Consider the following 20,025-nt stretch of genomic DNA (forward strand, 5'->3'; position numbering starts at 1 on the left):
CAGCAGGTTAGTATCTCCATATGGAGATAACATTGGTCTACCTTACAGAGATTAAGTGATGGCAGATTCTTACTATAAAGCATTAAACTTGTATGTATTGTATGGCCAATTAGCAGAACACCTAATGAGTGGAGCAGGCAAGGCGAAAATAATAAGATACAATCAATGTTATCTCTAGAGACGGCAACCCCCATTCTTTGTACGTTCCTTACCCAAATGGCTTTTCTACGTGAATACAAGATACCAATAACTATCCTATGCAAGCTAGGTAGAACAGAACTCTAATTCAGTAATTATAATTAAGCTTTGTTGAAAAACAAAACCGAACACAGAAGGTTGCATTTCAAACAGGACTCCAAGCCAGGAGCAAACAAACTGTAATTCAGCTACAGACCTAGGAAGACATTGCCAGAGATGATTAGTTGCCCAGCTCTGAGAGCAGAAATTGCTGGCCTATTTGGCAGGAAGGACAAGTCCCATGTGGCATAGCAAACAGAGTGTTCAACTCAGACCATAAGAGCTGGGTTCAAATCTTTGTGTTGCTATACAGGTGACTGGGGGTGCTGTGTTCTCTCATTCTCTCCATCTAACCTAACTTCACAGGGCTGCTGCAGGAATTAAGGGGGTCCATCTGCTCTGGGGAAAATCAGGATGCAACCTAAGAAACCTACTGATAAAGAACTTGATACTCTACAAAGAAGAAAGGTCTTTAGTAATTACCATTCAATGCACATTAGGAAAGAGTGCATCCATGTTGTGGGCCAGGAACCTTGGAACCAAAGCAAGTCAGATACCATCCTCCCAATGTCAAGAAACGCCAGGAGTCCTTGACACACATGACATTCAAGTTACAAGGAAACACCAGACACCCAAGCCAGTGTCTGCAAGGTTCACCTGCAGACCCTGATAACTGCCCAGTACTTTTTTCCTGTCAGTCATTGGCTGCTAGGGAGACTGGTTGGGAGAAAGAAGAAACAAACAAGTCTGAAGCAGTTTTAACACAGGACAAAAAAGGCACATTTTAATATTTACAAAGCAGAGCATTTGGGCTATAAATGTACCCAACAGAGCTAGAAAGAAATTCAGGTTAATGTCTGCTTCCATTCTTAGTTACCTACCTTTCCAAAAGCTGGTATCAGCGCAATGCAATACACAATTAAGGTCACAAGAGTCCCGTTAGATCCCCACTTTCAAGTAAAAAGGTTCAAACTTGCATAGCATCTTTTAACACCAATCAGCTCAAATAGTCACCTTTCCTTAAGCAGTATTAACAGTCCATGCTGAGAGTAGAAAATAAATTTGCTAAGGTTTTTTTTTTAGATGAATCAATTCACTTAGGAAGAGGGGGAGGGTAATCACCTTTTCAACTTTTGTCGGTAGTGCTGTTATGGGAACCTTTGTTAAAAACAGAAAATTTAGAATATTGTCAAGAAGTTTTAAAAATGTAATACTGTTTATTTTGCTTCAAAAACATTTCAGCATTCTAAACATACAAAAAACCAACATAACATTTTTTGCAAATTTTGTTTCTCTTTTAAGTACAGAGTGTTTTTGAACTTCGGTTTCTGCGCCTTCTCTTCACTTTTAGGCTGACAACGAAGAGGTCTACAGCTTCCGTTTAAAAACTACCCCACTTAACTAAAAAGAAAACAAAAAAGGAAAGATTCCATACAATTTCTCATGCCAGCTGAACCCGACCCTCCTCCCCTTTCCACAACTAAGAATGGCCGCAGAATGCTAATTTCACTATATACAGAAAGACAACTTTAAGCTAAATGGACGCCCACTGTAGTGTAAATAGATCTACTTTCACAGTGCATGCTTCGAGACACAACACCCCTGCGGGAAAGCCTGACCAAAGTGGCTCACCTTCCATTCCGGGGCATTCTCTGCTCCAAGCATGGACCGCAAGAATCTGTCTAGTTTTTACAAACTATAGATATGTACAGTATAACCCAAGATTTTCTAGCCAATAACCATATAGTTAAACACCACCTTACAAATTAAAAAATAAGATGCTTGAAACATTTTTAAATGCTTTGTTACACCAACAGGAAAGTGCACAGAGTTGAGGAGAACACTGGAGCGCATTTGCTTCCACTTTTTTTTGTTTTAAAAATGTTTGGAAATATGTACAACTTTGTTACAGTTTCAGGGTGCCCGGGAACACCCAGGGTCACTTTATGTAAACCAGTTCGATGGTTTATTATTTTTCCCCCTCTCTATTTTCCTAGAGAACTTTAAATTTTCAAAGAAGGTAACGGTGTGATCAGAATCCAAATTGTGTCATTAAACCTAATAGCGGGTAAATAAGACACCGTCTCAAATAACGAGGTGCAGCTTTGTTTTGTTTTCTTTTTCCAAATGGTGTTTCCCCTACTCTATGGTATTCACATGGAGACAAGTATTATACAGTTTCTCATTCGTCGTCCTCCTCTTCGTCTTCCTCCTCCTCCTCCTCATCTTCTTCCTCCTCCTCCTCCTCTACCTTTTTCCGAGCTGCAGCCGCAGCTTTGGCAGCTGCGCTCTTAGAGCCGTCGAACTTGCCTTTCGACTTGTAGTCGGCAACATCCTGCAAGGCCAAGAGGATGGTTATGTTGACTCCAAGTTGTTTTTTGCACTAGTCTGAACACCCAATTCAGGAACACCCAAAGTGCTAGGCCAATAATGCTCTGCTGAGAAGGGAGGTAGTTGTGATGTATACCTGAATTCTGAAGAGAGCATCTATATGCTCTTCTTATTCAACAGTTGTTCTATAGGAAAGATTTCTGTTACTGCTTTTACTCAGCAACTATCAGCCTTAACAGACTAATGCTCTGACTCAGTATAAGTCAGCTTCATGTGTTTCATCTGTAGCCCGCCAGGCTTTACAACTTAAATGAAGATCTATCCAGGTTAGGATTGTCTGAGGATGCAAAATTAATATGGGAGCAGGGCCTTCTCAGTAGTTGCTCTGGCAGTGAGAAACATCCAAGCCTCATCACTTGACTCTTTCTAGAAGCCCACATTCTTGTTCCCATAGGCTTTGAGGAGGCACTATTCTTCTTACCAAAAACTGTTCTGAGACTATATGGGAACTGACTGCTGAGATTGATGCTAGTTAAACCCAAATTTTGCACTGTCCCCTTCTTAGTGTAATATCTTAGCTGGAGTACATCTCTTCTGATTTAGACACCCTGACCACAGAGTAAGTTCTTAACACTTACAATTCAGCAACTGCTGGGACTGATAATAAAACACTCCACTGTGACTTCATCTTCAGAAAGAAGATGGTGGTGAGAAAGTTCCCCTCATCCAAATCACAGTCTAGACTAGTTTTGGGGCCCAACGGCAGCAGAGGGGAGGGGGGGGGGGAAAGAGGGAAACTACAGCATTTTGGTTTGCTTTCTAAAAGAGGGTGTGCTGTTCATGTCATGCTCAAGTCACAGGATGGAATAACTACAGCTAAAGTCCTCTAAATGGAAAATTCGGCAGAGACTAGACCAATTCAATTCTATGTATAGCTATATTTTATGCCTATTAAAGGTTAATAAAGATAAAGAAGGTATAGCTATATACAGCTGATTTTACTGAAATCAGTTTCCAGAGCAGCTTCTCTGGACAATTATAGCCTTAGAAAAAGTTATTAACAGCATGCTTGTGTTATGCTAACAGGTCTCAGCGATTGCTGTAAGCCTGAAGTGGTCACATTCTTGTTCCCATAGGTTTAGGAACTAATGCAAGTGAATCAGGGATGCATCTGTGGCTAAGATAGACACCCACATCACAAACTCGTTTCTCTGTGACGCTGCATTTAGAAGCGAGTGGCAACCACAGACAGAGCTTTTGCACTTAGAAAATGCCCTTCCCATTCAATTTTGCCTCGTGCCAACTTTTCCTTCAGGTGTCAAGTCAAAATGTTTCTGTCCAGGATTTAAGTTAAGGGACCGATCTTCTAATACCATTTTATAGTGTGCTTTCACATTGAAAACGAGTTTTAAATGGCTCAGTGATCCAGCTAGATTTTTTAAATTCTGGGTTTTAATTAATGGTTTACATATTTATTTTGTAAGCTGTCCTGGACAAGTTCCCTAGAAAGGTAGCACACTGAAAAGAAAAGAAAAAGAACTATAACAGTCCAGATAAGAATCCACCTAATCTTACCTTTTCATACTTCTCCTTCAGTTTACCAGCCTTGTTATTATAGGGCTGTTTCTCACCATCACTGAGGTTGTTCCACATTTCCCCAAGTTTCTTTGCCACATCTCCAATGGAGATACCAGGGTTGGTGGACTTGATCTTGGGACGGAACTCTGAACAGAACAGGAAGAACCCAGATCTGGCAAGGGAAAGAAGAAAACCACAACTCACAGTGAACAGGGTGGCATAGCCAAGGGAGTCGGTTTTTGCAAGGAAACAAGATTGCAGTCTACTACATAGTCTTTTACCTCTATATTACATCTTAGATGTTGTTTGCTGATTGAATTGTTTCCTGTAATTTCTAACCTGCCTGGAGTCTCAGCGAGAAAAGGCAATAAACAGAGTAAATAAATACAGACATACTGATTGGATAGGACTTGCAATAATGGGTTTAAATTACAGGCAGAAAGGTACCAGATGGATATTAAGGCATTTACAAGTTGTTCAACAGTGGAATCAGCTACATAGGGAGGTTGTAAGTTCCCTTTCACTGGCAGTCTTCTTGTTCCTGTCACTGGACAGACGTTTGTTAGGGATGCGCCGATTCTGCATTGAGCAGGGGGTTAGATGGTCAGCATGGCCCCTTCCAACTCTCATGATTTTATGATTTACACAGCAGTCCTAAGTAGTGTTACAATCTTCTAAGTCTACTGACTTTAATGAGCTTTTATTGTGGTTGGGTATTTAGCAATGCCAATGGGGTAAAGATGTCACTCTGTTTGGGTTGCATAGTCAGCCTTACAGGAGATGAAGTTCTTACTATCAATGTGACCCTGGAGATTACTAAGATGCAATAATGTTGAATACCCCCAAGCTAGGAGTGGAAGGCGCCTTCAATTTCCTTTATTATAGTTTAAAGCAGGAGCACGTGTTGTGGGCTGAAAGTTCACACCATCAGTTGAAATGAGGAAAACGCATTCAGCAAGGCAGGATCTCTCAGTATCACCCCTTCCACACAGCACCAGGATCTTTCTGATCCATATTACAGGACTGCTGCAACAATTCTTTAATGTGAAGCACAAGTGTAGCACTGTGAACACCTAGTATCAGTATTAACAGTCAACAGTATTAGAGAATTCACTTCATGTTCGATCTGTTAGGAACTCAAGCTCTGTTCTGTTAGGAACCTGGATGCTCAGAGAAATGATCTCTCTCTTTCTCAGCTACTTCCCTGGTAAGATTATAAAGCTGAATACTTTGAAGGTTTCTCAAGCTGTTATTAATGGCTGACTGAACATTTTAATTGTTCAGCTCTCTGCTACAGCTCGCCACATGGGCTAGATTTTGTAACAAGCAGAGAGGTGTGTTTGCTTCTCAACATAAACTTGTTCAAGTTTATTTAATATTTTTCTCTAGTTTTGAAACCATTTCATATTTGAGAAGGACTTCATCCATGAAGAACAGGACACTCCTCCTCTAAACAAGGAGTTTCCCACAAATGTCTCATCAGATATCAAAAATCTAGGCTCTTTCTAGATAAAGCAGGTTGCAATATTATACTTTTAACAATTCAGAATATTCCAAGTCAATTGAACAAAACACACTTCTGCTAGAAACAGCTACTTACGGTGGCCTTTTAGGAGCATTGGGATCCTTCTTCTTCTTACCACCTTTAGCTGGTCCATAATCCTTCATTTCTCGATCATATCGTACTTTGTCGGCTTTAGCCATCTCATCAAATTTACTCTTCTCTTTGCTTGACATGGTCTGAAAGGCAAACACTATCCGTTACTTGTGTCCTAAAATCTAGCTACTCAAAGCTGAATGACACACCCCTTCAATGAAGAACAGGACTCCTGTCCCCAAGATCCATACCATTCTGGTGAATGGCTTAATATCTGGTGCTAGAACAGTTTGGACCTAATCTCTACCTTGCAAAAGAAATCACCAACAGTCCCAAGAAAGCACAAGAACTGCTTTCAAAAGTCTGAACAGCATCTTTTATGAGTTTTAAGAACCTGCCACTCAAATATGAGCAACGCTGTGTAGGACTTTCAAATTATGATGTCATTTTCTTCCTCTGCCATAATATTTTGGTGCCCTCAAGCTTAGGGGCAGTACACTCATGAAAGCATTTCTTGGTAAAATGTGTAATTAACTCACAAAACTCAATGCCCCAGGATACAGTGATGGCAACTAATCTAGAAAGTTTTAAAAGAGGACTAACAAACTCACAAAGGATTGATCTATGAATGGTTGTTGTTTTTTGCCATCAAGTCACAGTTGACTTATGGTGACCCTGCAGGCTTTTCAAGACATGAGATGTTCAGAAGTTGTTTGTTATTTCATATATTGGAGGTCATATTGGAGGTCTCCCATTTAAATACCACTCAAGGTAAGAGTTAAAGTTGTGTGTACGTGCGTAAAGTCTTTTTATGTTCCATGTAGTTTCTTTTTCTATAGCTATCTTGTTGAAATTGTTTTAATGTTTATATTATTGTATTGTTTTGTATGCTTTTATTGCAAGCCGCCCTGAGTTTTCGAGAGATTGGCGGGATGAAAATGTAACAGATAAATAATAAAGAACATGCCAGGAAGTTGCAGCTGACTTATAGCAACCCCATCCAGGGGCTTTCAAAGCAAGTAACTAACAGAGGTGGTTTGCCATTGCTTTCCTCTGCATAGTGACCCTGGTATTCCTTGGTGTGCTCCCATTCAAGTACTAAACAGAGCTGACTGCTCAGCCTCCGAGATCTGACAAGATCAGACTAGCCTGGGCCACCCAAGTTAGGGCTACCATGCTCAGAGGTACTGGCTTCTACCCTACCAACCTGCTGAACAAAATCTGAAGCCCTACTCCAATGGAAGGGTCTCTATCTCTGTGAGCCAGGAAGTGGGATAACAAGGTATAAGCCAACAACCAGCTTTACTCTCTGGGCTTACTGATATGGCATCTTAGGGGGCATCTGGTTGGCCTAGAGGCCACATTAGATTGGGTCCAGTGGGGCTATTTTTCCATTCTACCACATCCCAAAACGCAGGAGAACTGTGCTTATTACCCACAGTTAAGCAGTGTTCTTGAAAGAAGCTCTGAATGTCAGCCTTATTTCACTGGCTTTAAAGCAAATTTTTAACCCCTTGGATTGCAATGGAATGATGCTTGCACATATGCAGACAATGTCTGATGGATTCTCAGCAGGGTTGTTGATCAAGGTTTGGTGGAGAAGAGCAGAACTTCAGGACTCCCATGAACCCCAGTCCAAGAACAGCAAGACCAAAGTTGCCAATCAAGCACCACTTAATTCAGTGAGACTTGACTTTAAGTCAGTGTTCACAAGTCCAGGCTATAATCAAGGCAAAAGGATTGTAAACACTGAAGAATCAAACATAACAGGGGTATGGAATTATGAGTAATGTTTAAAAGTTTATAAAACTTAAAGTCACACAATAGAGTTTCTTTGCTGTAGATTCAGATTTTTTAAACTGAAATGTTTATATTTATTTTCAGGTCTTTCCACAGAAGACTGTCAAATTAAGAGAAAAGTGGGAATAGAGCCTTGGGAATACCTTCCACCTCTCTGAGCACTTCTTGGAGAACTCTGCAAAGTTGACAGGAACTTCAGGGTTCTTCTTCTTGTGCTCTTCACGGCAAGTCTGCACAAAGTAAGCATAAGCTGACATTTTGCCCTTTGGCTTCTTTGGGTCACCTTTAGCCATTTTCTTAACTCTGAAAGAGATGAGCGGGGGGGGGGGGGAAGAGAACAGTAATTTAAATTACACATTCTAAGCAAAAGCAATGAATAATCAAGCTCAAGTTGTCAAGACTGCCAGACAGACAAACCTCCCATGAGCACCCAGTCAAATGTTTCTGGTGGGAAGGTGTGCACCTCAGTCTCGCTTGTTGCAAGTCCTCTTTCACACTTGCAAGACATCATTTGTTTTGAAGTAATGGAAAAAGTATGCATTGATAATTAGTCCATAATGTCACAATATTCAGAAGGATGCAACTGTGTACCTTAAGCCTTCAATTGACCTTACAGGGCGACAGATCTTGTTATTTATTCAGATGTCCATGTTTTGCACATGAATAGCAGTCACACCCCTATGCCACCTTTCTTTTAATTCCCCATTTAGAAAATCATATTTTCTAGAAGTAGCTAAAAATATTTTTTAGAAAGTTGGTTTTAATATAACATTAAGTTCAAGACATTGCTTTTCCACCAATGAACACTTGTTTAGATTTCTGGGTGACCAATAATCATTTTTTAAAGTCGCAAAAACAGGTACTAACTTTTTTTAAAAAACGTGTTTTTTAAATATAAACTCATTTCCCAGCTTCTTAGATGGGCAATTTGTCAGAGATAATTTTTCTTTTTTTAAAAAAAATATTTTTATTCTGCTGATGTGGAGGCAATCAATTATTTAATTATACTTATTAATTATGTTTATTTGTTTTAAGATGTATTTTTCCCTTTAAAATATGCTTTTCCTCCTTTTTTAAAGAGAATAATCCATTTCCTCTTTTTAGAAAAAGTTTATTTCCTTTTTTTAAAAAAAGAAAAAAAATTCCTGTTTTAAAGTTATTAAAACAGTTGTACAGCTGTCTGGAAAGTTTCAGATAAAGTGTAAAAAAATAAAATTCATTTCGTTTTCCTGCCCCTTTTTTTGCTGTCTTCCCCCTCCCTTGTTCCCCCACCCCCAAGGTCATCGCAAAAATCCCGTCTCTTTTTATATATCATATCGGACCAAACAGCATTTAAAGATCCTCCGCTACTGCAAGCGAATGTAGTTGGTATTGCTATATTTGCTAGAGACTCCAATAGCAGAAAGGGGAGAGGAAAGGAAAAAACGACAGGTCACCAAGACACCAATAATTCATCTTCCATTTTGTGAAATGCTTCTTCATGAAAGAAAGTGCCCCTCAAATTAGCCCCTGGGCTCTTCTAGGGGGTGCCTTTGGCTATGGGGGGCTGCCCCATGCAAGGCAGGGGCAGACTAAGGGGTTCCTGCCCATGCCATAGCAATCTCTATAGTCTTGGTGCTAGCTAAGGCTGGGATATGGAGACAAGTGCTCTCCTCGCCCATAGCCAGCTCCATTCGCTAAAATGGCTTCTCTACAAGGCAGTGAAGCTGCTCTATGCTTAACAAAGCCTCAGACACCCCTCCGCTCAAACAAACTCCCCCCGCAGCCAAACCGAAGCAGCCAGACTTCCCGAAACCGGCCAGATTAGTAGAAAAACCTCTCCTCTTTCCCACCCGTGAGGTTTGGGGGGTCTTAAGGCTCGGGAAAGGGGGAGAAAACAGCTTTGAAGCAGCCGCCCCCCCTCTCCTCCCATGTCTCTGCTTAGCGCAATACTCTGTATAACAAAGACTGCCGTGCAGCCATTACAGTACAAGCGACGCTCATCCGCGCCGAGAGGGAAAAGTGTATAAAAACCCAAATCGGCTCCGAAATACCCAGCTGAGGGCATTAGCGGATAGAGATAAACGAACTGGGGCGAAAGCGAAAGGTTTGGGGGCTCTGAGGCGCCCCCACGAAGATTTTCCCCCCGCATAGCTCCCCCTCCCCGTCTCTCTGCTGCCTTTACACGTCTTTCTTCCTTTAGCCGTACCACTAAAACGCCAGCCATATTAATGCACACACAGATCAAGTCACAGCGGCGCGTGAAAGAAACGGTTTGGGGCTTATCTGCGGTCGGAGAGGGAGCAAAGAGACCTTTTTAGATAGAGAAAATGAAGGCAAGAAGGAAACGAAAGGTTCGGAGCGGGTTGGAAGGCGAGAAGCAGAAATAAGAAAATTAAAGTGGGAATGAGCGGGGGGGGGATTGTGCTTCCCCGGGACGCGCAGGGCTTATCCCTGTCAGATGCTAAAAAAGCGACAGCCATTATTAATGCAGAATAAACAGCAGGCACCAGCATTGCGCACGGTCAGGCAACTTTCGCACCCCGATCCCGGGTGGAGAGAAGCCGAGGATACTCGCGTGAAGAAAAAGCAGGAGAGGAGACTTAGTGGAGGCGCGGGGTTCGCATGCCCGTTAGTGCAACATCCCTGCCCATGCGGGCAGAGTTACTGCACCAGCCATATTCCACTAGTAAGCGCGACTGGGGGCACGGGAGCAGCAGCGGTCCACGCTGCCCGGCATCCACTTTGCCTCGACACTGAGCAGCAGCAGTTAGTCTAGGGGAGAATTTGCTTTATATATTTAAAAAATCCAGCCGGAGAAAGCCCACCTTACGTGTGTCTCCCTCCCTGCAACCACCGCCCCCCGCAATTTATATCAGATTCCGGGACAAGATTTTCCCACGCCTACCAATTAGCCGGGGGGAAAAAAAATTTAAAGGGGGAAAAAATCAAAAAGCACAAAGAAAGTTAATAAACGGGGGAAAAGAATTAAAAATCAAAAACGGTGTAAAGGGGAAAAAACGCCCACATTGGAATTTGGACGAAAAAGGGACCCGGCAGCAGCCGCCACCCGAAAAAGTTGCGAAGTGCGGCGCCCACCACGTACCTGTATTGTTCGCTCGGAGCCCAGGCGATAAGCAAGAGGAGCGAGCGGGGCGCACGCACGACGCGCTAAGACTCCGCGCTGGCTCCGGCTCAGCCTCGCGTTGGCTGCCTACGAGAGCCGCCTGATTGGCTGCGGGGCTCCGCCGTTTAAAACAACCTCCTCGCCTTGCCATTGGGAAAGAGCCTCCTGAATATTAAGCACGGCCCGGCGCGGATTGGTTGAAACCTCTGAAGTCATTCATTCAAAAAGAACACCCGCCTGGCGAAAGGAGCAAAAGAAGAGTGTGCGGGGGAAGCAAAAAGCTGCAAGGCGCTCGAGGGGGGTTAGTTTACCGAAGTAGGAATATAGTAAGTAACCGCGGGGGGAAAGTCGTGAGAGCGGTGCAGATAAAGCACAGGCGGTGGACTAAGCTGCAGAGCGGTCGCTTGAACCGGGATTTCTCAAAGGCGCAAATCTTTTTAGCATTCTTAAAGACGGGGATGCTGCCTGCTTGGAAGCGTGTCAACTCCCGGGTAAAACCTGCCGGTTCTGTAGTGCATGTTCCCTGGTAAGTGGACGAATGCGAATCCAGCCTTATTTTCCTAATAAAAACTAGCCAGTTCTTTGTTTGTTTGTTTATTATAAAAGCAAGATGACAGAGTGGACTCTGACTCAAAAAGCTTATGCTATAATAAATGGATTGGGTTTTTAAGTGCCACAAGCCCTGCTGAACGATCCAATAGGGTTTGTGGAGGAACTTGGGAAATGCAGAGCGATGCGTGGGAATTCTGGACGGCGGGAGGGGAAAGGAGCCGTTTGTGGTCTTGGAAGCTTTTGGGAGCTGGAGCCCACTGCACGAAACGTTGTCCTGGGATAAATGTAAAAGGGAAAGTATAGGGAAGCCAAATGGGAGGAACGAGCAAACCAAGAGTGGGATGTCCTAAGAATAAAACGGGAATCTACTGGCAATGTCAAAAAGAGCAACGTTTTTCCTAGCAGGCGCTGTCCTGAGTCAGAGCCCCCTTTTCAGATGCACGAGAGTGTGAATGCATCAGGCTGATGATACAGGCAACAGAAATGGGCGGGGGAGGGGTGTTACAAAGAGAAGCTGATTTCAAAACAAGATCCAGTCCAGTCATTCAGCATGTCTGGGAGACAGGCACTCCCAGCTGTTAGACAGGCGAAAGGTAAAACCTAGCGCAGGCTGGAATGAGATCAGCAGATACAATAGGAAGTTATGAAGGTGTAGTGGTAGAAAGTGCCCTCAAATCACAGCTGATTTATGGCAACCCTGTCTTTGAGACCAAGGACATTCAAAGGTGGTTTGGTGTTGCCTGCCCCTGAAACAGGATCCTGGTGTTTCTTGGAGGTGGCCCATCCAAATCCTTGCCAGGGCCAGTCCTGGTTAGCTTCAGCGACCTGATGAGATTGGACTAGTCTGAGCTATCCAGATTAGGGTATTGCACCGTGAAGCAGCTATAAACAGGATTCTTGTAGTATCTAACAATGAGTGTGTCTTTAGTCTATCTCAAGTTTTTTTCCGGACTAGAGCTTATGCATGTGATCAAGTTGGCTTCAGTCCACAAAACTAGGCTAAAAACTTGTCAGGCTTTAAGGAGCTACAAGACTCCTGTTTATCTCTTTGGCAACAGATTAACGCACAAATGAAGAGTTGTGTGTGGCTCTGGACTGCTGCCATCTGGTAAAGCAAGATGACAGAGTGGACTCTGACTCAAAAAGCTTATGCTATAATAAATGGATTAGGTTTTTAAGTGCCACAAGACTCATTGTTGTTTAAGAACAACAGTGCATCTCTAAACAGAATTGCACTGTTCTAAGTCCATTGCCTTTGATTGATTTGGAAGGCTATAAGACTGTTTGGAATTGTGCTACAAATTGCTAAAAAGGAGAGATTGCTTTCTCTAGCGAGAGTGCCATTTTCAGTCTAATTGTAGTGATAAGGACTCAGTGTCCTGGGAATTATTTGTGACTTTTTTGAGCATTGTCCCCCAGAGTGGTTCCCATTGCCAACTCTGGGCTAGGAAACTTCTGGGGTAGAGCCTGGGGAGGGGTTGGAACCTCAGGGAGGGAAAAGGACCTAAGTGGGCTATAATGACACAGATTCCATCCTCCAAAGCAGTCCTTTACTCTTGGGAGAACTGATCTCTGTTGTCTGGAGATCAGTTGTAATTTCAGGAGAACCCCAATCCTGTATTCTAGGAAAGGAGACAAGGCTGTAAACTGGTAGGGCTCAATGTTGGAGCTGGTTTGCACTTGGAAACAGCTGCCACTGGAGAATGGAGGAGGATGATGATAATAATAAAGCCTCTGGGTGAGGCTCACGTTGTAATGAAGGCCAACAACCAGCTAAAGATCTGGCAGCTGTGAAATCTACCATCATGATAATAAATTGCAAACCTCCCTGAAAGCCAGCATGGTGTAATGGTTAACAGCAGTGGACTCTAATCTGGAGACCCAGGTTTGTTTTTCTCACTCCTCCATATGAAGCCTGGTGGGTGACCTTGGTCTCGGCCCCACTTACTTCACAAGGTGCCTGTTGGGGGAAGGGGAAGGAGTTTGTAAGCTGCCTTGAGACTCCTTAAAGGTAGAGAAAAGCAGGATGTAAAAACCAACTTTTCTTCTTCTTAGCTGTGAGACTTGCACCCAGGAAGGAGGGGCCCATCATCTGCAACATCCTCCCACCCTCCCAACCTCTGCAGTCTCATCCCAGGAACTGCCAGGGGAACAGCATGCTGGCTGCAAAGAAGAATAAGTAAAACCACTGCCATGGCAGCTGCCTGGGGGGAAAAACAGCTGGCTACAATGGGTGGTAGTGGCTTTACGTCCCTTTCTCCACCACCAGCTGGCCCTCCTTGACTCACCTTGGCCACCTCACTCTCACACCTGAGCTGAGCTACTGTCCCTCAAGGTGAGAGGAGAGCAGGGAATGCAGAGAGGGAAGCCCTTTCCCTTGTTCCAGAGACACAAGGTCTGGCTATGGTTCAACAGTTGTGGAGAGAGAAAATCCTACATGTTCAGAGATGTTCTGGTCATTTGAAAGGTTATTCTTATAGATATCATAATAATTATCCCTTACATTACTGCATGAATTTTTGGTGGGGAGGCACACAGGCTGTCAGCAGTCATGTGCCTCCTTTACACTGACTAGTTTATGGTGATGGCTGTCTATTGCTCTACTGAGTCCAAATAATCTGCATATGAATAGGAAGGCTGCAACTCCAAACTAGGAATTAAAGGCTATCAGCGAGTCTTCTTTGGTTGTAGGACTGTGATCTGTTGCAATGGGAATAAGTCTCACTGAACTTGGTGGACTTTGCTTCTGTGTAGCTTGCTCCATATTAGGCTGCCCGAAGGTTGGATCCAACTAGAGCTTTCTGTTGGTAGAAAAGCGGGGAAGGATTTGAACACACAACAGGCTATGCCGGAGACCATGAATCCAATATGGACAAAAGCATTGTAGAATGGGGACAGTAAGAAGGTGGGCAGAATGTGAGAAAGTTGGGGAGAGCTAATCCAATTCATTTAGGAAGACTGTAATGCTCATTACTTGGGGCTACTACTGTAGAGTTGAATTGCCTTGTCTTAATGTATGGAAAGGTTATTTAAACAATATGACAAAAATAATTTTCCCTCAAGCACTAATATGTACGTTGTCTAACCCTATGCGACTTCCACTGAACCTTCCCCTGAAGGGAAAATCAGCCCCTCAGATGAGCCCATAGGAATCCTGCTCCAGCATCCAGTCACCTTCGAGAACCCAGGAGAAGAGGGAGTGGAGTTCTGCCTCAGGGAGAGAGCAGGGACAGCTCAGGTCTGGCTGAAGAAAAAAGAGCAGACAGAGACTGATTATGCACAAGGTGGAGGAGTGAATGTCCATCAGGGCAAGATGTTCTGTATGGATGTATTTCCCCGAGCCCCACTTTCAATTTCCATCCTCCCCATGTCATGCGACACCACTTTAAGCACAACTTTAATTTTCTTCAACACCAGAGCAGGGAAAATTTGCCAGTGAGCATAACTTTCCCCCAACATCTTCCTCCTGCCCATTGCCAGCCTACCTAGCTTCACCAACCTGGTTCACCTACCCCACTTCCTCAGACAGAGTGCAGGAAAGTGACAATTGGGAATCGGGAGGGCTTTCCAAAAAGGGGATCATGTTGTTCCAGGTGGTCTGTGCCCTGCCATTACAGCCTCTTCCTTTCCAGCAGATAATGAAAACAGTGGGCAGGTGGCAGTCAAGGAATCTTTTCAGATTTATTATTTAAGTGTTATTCATTATATCATATAGTCAATATATCATTATATCAAAATAAAAAGATAATCATTGTAAAAATGATACTTTTCGTGCATTTTCAAACTAGATTTTTGTTTCCTCCCCTTCCACCTCCTGCCAAAAAAACACCAATAAGATTGCAAGGAGATTTCTCCAGTTGCAATGGGATAAGCACTTACTTTGCAGCTCACCCTCAGGTGAAAAGAGCTCTCATTCCTGAAATCTCCAAATGATATCAATTGCTATATATGCTGCATAAGAGATTTGAATTATTATAGCCATTGGACTAGTAAGAGGAGGTTTTTTCCCAGGGACGGGACGTCTCATCACAGCCAGTGGGAATATGCATGCAGCTGGGCTGAACAGGGTGGAGCTGCCAATCCAATGATCACGGTGCCACTCAGCCCCACTGCAAGAAATGCTGAACCCCAGGGTAAAGGGTAATGCCTGCCCCACTGCAAACAGGGCAAGAAGCCCAGGGAAACAAGGCAATAGGTAACAGCAGACATGCCCCGAAACAAAGGCTGCGTGGTGAATGATACTTCTGATTGCATAATGGGCCAAAGTGAAGGGTAGCTCTGCCAGGCAGAGTGGTTTAGCTGTTATCTCTGGGAGATGAGAGAGTGCTTGACTGTAAGCCCTGTTTTTGGTGATGAGCAGACCAATTTAGACTGACTCTGAGGAAAGGGCATGCTGGTGTGGGTGGAATCCTGTGTATGAGAGAGGATCCAGCCTAGTGGCTAATCGTAAAAGTCTGCCTGTGCCTCAAAGCATTGTAGAAAAGTCTTAACATTGTAGAAAAGTCATAACCCATTAAATTTGTGTTCCTCTGCTAGATTTCTACTTTGTCTACCTGAAGACAAAGTAGGGTTTGCTGCTGGTTTGTTCCTTTAAAATCAACCTGTAAATAAATAAATCTTAGATGTTTATGTATTAATCCAGTCTTGGTGATCTCAGTCTCTTTGTGCACCACAAAACTTACCTCACAACAGTGGACCCAAAGCCTAAACACTTGCTACCTGTAGAACACCTGCAAAAGTGAGGAGAAGTTTATAGATCAAAATGATCCTCAATCCCAAAAATCAGTAGGGGGAAAAAAAGCCTTGTCATGGTATAACTTTAGGGTAAGAACTTTCTGAATTACATATTTCTAGCATTCCAGCAAAAAGGTTCCTCTTGTGAGGCATGCCGGCTTACTTGAAAGCAAGTACCATTGGGGCTCACACAAAATTTGCACAAGATTGCAATCTTCAGAATTGTCACTTGCCATCTGATTTGATGAAACATAGATTGCTCTGAAAACCAAAGTTAATTTTTTTCATATTTGGTAAATGCTGCTGGTGTTTTTAATTCTTCCATGTTTACCTGCAGACTAATATGGGGATTGATTGACAGGTTTTTTTTAGTTAATTATGGTTCTCAAGTACTAGTGTTTAAAGGTAGCATTCTTGTAATTTTGCACACTTTTTTGATGGAGTATTGTTTTGTTATTCAATTTTGACTTCTAAGATTCTTACTTCATTTTGCATTGGTTCAGGAGACTTCTGAACACATGATATCCTGGTTGATACTAATGAAGTAATAATTACAGAGGTTTAAAAATGGTCACTGCTGTAAAGATATATTTTTAAAGATTTATTAAGATTATCCACGTGAAGTTCTTTGGAACATTATAACCTCTACAGTGCATGTAACTATCTTCATTCTTTGTGTGTTTTGTTATGCCAAGATTTTTTGTCTATGCAATGGATAAACAGGAAAAATAAATTGGTGTGAGGGCTGTCGGAAATGCCATCAACAGTCCCTCAAATCAGCATGCTGGTTCCAATGATAGCCAGCTGGATTTGTTTTTCCTGGGAACTCAAAGCTCACATCTACAAAAGAGGCTGCCTGCTGCATCTCTGCCTGATTTATCTGTTCTGTATTTGCCCACAGATACTTCACCTTTTCTATAAATGAATAAATCCTGCAGCTTTTCCACATAAGGTGCAATTAGATCACCCATTGCCTCCCCAAGCACAAACACAGGAGAATTACCTTCTCCCAGTGAGATTGGCTGCTATATTTCTGCCTCAGTTTTTACTCTAGGTTTGCCTCCTTTCAGTTGGGAGGTATGTTCAGAACAGTGAATCATTAAAAAACACGAGTGGACTCCTTTTGAGCAAGGAACTTTTTTAGCATTTGAAACCATAAATCTTTGGGGGTTGGAGTGCCTGCCTCCACTTCTTATTAAAGAGTGTGATTTAACACCGGGAAACCTGGGTGAAACTCCCAAGAAGGCCATCCTTTTACAGGAGTTCTACACATGAAATTACTTTTGTGCATATTGAATGTTTTAATTATAAAATGTATATATTTATTGTGATTTTAATATGTACCTTAGCTGCACTGAGCCTGGCTCTGGCCAGGGCGGGTGAGATATCAAATAAATAACTAGAATCCTTTTACAGGAGTTCCACACGTGAAATTACTAGTATCTTGTTTTTAGCCAAGCCTCATGTAGCTACAATATTGAAACATTGGGCTTTCAGCCACTGAAACTTATTCCCTCTGACAAAAACAGTTAAGTTTCCAGTGAAACTATAACATTGCCCACAGAGAAGAAAGTGATCTGCAAACTAAAACTTGCCAGACCCCTATGGGTTTAGAAAGCCAGAGGTTAATCCAATTCTAATTTAAATCTATGGGGAGCCTAGTATGGCAACAGTTTAAGTATTATTTCACATACGAATTGACTCTACTTAACACTCCCCCATTTTCTGCCTTCCTCTGTGGCCATTCCAGCTCAGATTCCCCCACTATATAATCAACCCACCCAGTTTCAGCAGCATTGATCTTAAGAGAACTAGCTGATTGCTTCTGATTGTCTTTAAACCTGGGGCTTTCAATTCTGAATAATTTTCAAAAACCTTCACCAAGTGAACAGGTTAGGTAACAATTTCAAACCATTTGGTGCAAGGAAGACCTTTTTTTCATGGGGGTGGGGATGCAGGCACAGCTTGCTGTGAGTCCAGAAATATAACTGGCAAGAACAGCACTGAAGTGAGAGCTAAGTGCAGGAGAAGAGACCACCATCTTTTAAGAAAGCCAATGTGATTCTGGGCTGCCTTGATTGGAGTTTAGTGTCTAAATCAAGGGAAATGATGGTGTCACTGTATTCTGCACTGGTCAGACCTCACCTGGAATACTGTGTCCAGTTCTGGGCACCACTATTCAAGAAGGATATTGACAAGCTAGAACAGGTCCAGAGGAGGGAGACCAAAATGGTAAAAGGTCTGGAATCCATGGCCTATCAGAAAAGACATAGGGAGCTGGGTATGTTTAATCTGGAGAAGAGAAGGCTCAGGGGTGACATGATAGCCATGTTTGAATATTTAACGAGATGTCATGTTGAAGAGGGAGCAAGCTTGTTTTCTGCTACTCCAGAGACTAGGACCCGGAGTAATGAAGCCAAACTGCAAGAAAAGAGATTCCACCTACATTAGGAAAAACTTCCTGATGGTAAGGGCTGTTTGACAATGGAATATGCAGTCTCAGAGGGTGGTGGAGTCTCCTTCTTCGGAGGTTTGTGAACAGAGGCCAGATGGCCAACTGTTGGGTGTGCTTTGATTGTGTGTTCCTGCATGGCAGAGGGGTGGACTGGATAGCCCTTGTACTGTCCTCCAACTCTATGATTCTATGATTTAATGAATCGTAGCACTCTTAGTAACATTCAATTTAATGTGTCCTTGAACTTCAGATGGGTTTTGAGAAGCCCTCATCAAGATACTCTCCATTGTCTTTCCCAACTATGCACATCTTTACCACCACTCCTTTGCATTCATCTTTCTCTGAAGACTGTGGCTTTATTACACATTCCTTTACGCTGTTGAGACTCAAAGGATCAGAAAAGAGCTGCACATGGCTTCTTCTGGATTCTTCCTCCAGCATGAAAGGGGGCGGGGATTGCTCTAATGACGCATGAGACATCAAGGGGGGGCAATCTCTGGGGCAATCTGGTCTCTCTTTTCTGGTAGGTCAATCATTTCTGGTTCTGTTGGCTCAAAGCAAATGCCCCATGAATACCTCTGGTGGCTCTGGGAATATCTACACCAAGTCTGGTTTAATTATTCCCTTTCCCTAGGAAACCATAGCTGTGTAGGTAAGAGGAGAGATGGTGTGAGAGAGTTTTGAATATCTCCAGGATTCTTTCTGGGGAAACCATAGCAGAAGGGCTGGTACATCCCATGAAACATTTCACAGATATAAGTGGGGACGTGTTTCACTCAAGGATCATTAAGAACATAAGAACAAGCCTGCTGGATCAGACCAGAGTCCATCTAGTCCAGCACTCTGCTACTCGCAGTGGCCTACCAGCTGCCTTTGGGAGCTCACATGCAGGATGTGAAAGCAATGGCCTGCTGCTGCTGCTGCTCCTGAGCACCTGGTCTGCTAAGGCATTTGCCATCTCAGACCAAGGAGGATCAAGATTGGTAGCCATAGATCAACTTCTCTATAAATCTGTCCAAGCCCTTTTTAAAGCTATCCAGGTTAGTGGCCATCACCACCTCCTGTGGCAGCATATTCCAAACACAAATCACACGTTGCGTGAAAAAATGTTTCCTTTTTCTTTTTCCTTTTTTCAGGTCCATTATATAATGTCAATGGCTTTACCTCATGTGGTGTAAGATATATTAATATATTCTCTTGCCTTCTGCTGATTTAAACACCATGAAAATGGATGTTCCGTCAAGATATGCTAGAAAAATAGATTTGTATTACATGTTACCCACAGTTTAAAATATAGCCATGGAGCTACAGGATGTAAAAAGGCAGGCTGTACTCTGTGCGATGCCTTAGTGTTCATGCACAGGTGTTTACATGTCACTCCACTGTTTTCTGTCTGGCAGAGCAATGGGAATCTTAGATTCACTGTGGGCCGCCTTTTTTGTTAAAGGCGCACACACACATTAAGTTGCTGTCTGTGATATGTAGGCAAACTGGGATTTTTTTACAGCAGCAGACTCAGCCAGTTGAAACTGTAATTAGAATCCGAATCAGAAATGACAAAAATCAGAAATGACAAAATAATGTTGAAGTGGGACCGCAACAGGACACCCTGTGTTAAGGAAGGTGAAACCGCTT

At 42.9% G+C, this 20,025-nt stretch overlaps 1 protein-coding gene and 1 long non-coding RNA gene across 2 annotated transcripts in view; one reads left to right on the forward strand and one right to left on the reverse strand.

Moving 5' to 3' along the window:
• Nucleotides 1-1,434: 1,434 nt before the first annotated feature.
• On the reverse strand, nt 1,435-10,761 carry HMGB3 (high mobility group box 3). Its single transcript, XM_048514328.1, has 5 exons — nt 10,629-10,761; nt 7,687-7,846; nt 5,747-5,886; nt 4,144-4,318; nt 1,435-2,572 (listed from the first exon to the last, which is right to left on the reverse strand). Exons 2-5 carry the CDS (start codon nt 7,834-7,836, stop codon nt 2,420-2,422), a joined length of 618 nt encoding a protein of 205 aa, XP_048370285.1. The 5' UTR covers nt 7,837-7,846; nt 10,629-10,761; the 3' UTR covers nt 1,435-2,419.
• A 156-nt stretch (nt 10,762-10,917) lies between these two features.
• LOC125442404 overlaps nt 10,918-20,025 on the forward strand; it is a 34,747-nt gene continuing 25,639 nt past the window's right edge. The window contains exon 1 of the long non-coding RNA XR_007245995.1: nt 10,918-11,175. This is a non-coding gene — a long non-coding RNA (uncharacterized LOC125442404). The remainder of the gene's footprint in view (nt 11,176-20,025) is intronic.

Source organism: Sphaerodactylus townsendi, linkage group LG13 (genome assembly GCF_021028975.2).
Source record: "Sphaerodactylus townsendi isolate TG3544 linkage group LG13, MPM_Stown_v2.3, whole genome shotgun sequence".
NCBI lineage: Eukaryota > Metazoa > Chordata > Lepidosauria > Squamata > Sphaerodactylidae > Sphaerodactylus > Sphaerodactylus townsendi.

Coding starts and splice junctions, on each gene's coding strand:
- HMGB3 (XM_048514328.1), bottom strand. CDS start 7,836: ATGGCTAAAGGTGACCCAAAGAAGCCAAAGGGCAAAATGTCAGCTTAT. Junction 4,319..5,746: donor AATGCTCCTAAAAGGCCACC/GTAAGTAGCTGT, acceptor TTCCCTTGCCAG/ATCTGGGTTCTTCCTGTTCT. Junction 2,573..4,143: donor TGAAGGAGAAGTATGAAAAG/GTAAGATTAGGT, acceptor TTGGCCTTGCAG/GATGTTGCCGACTACAAGTC.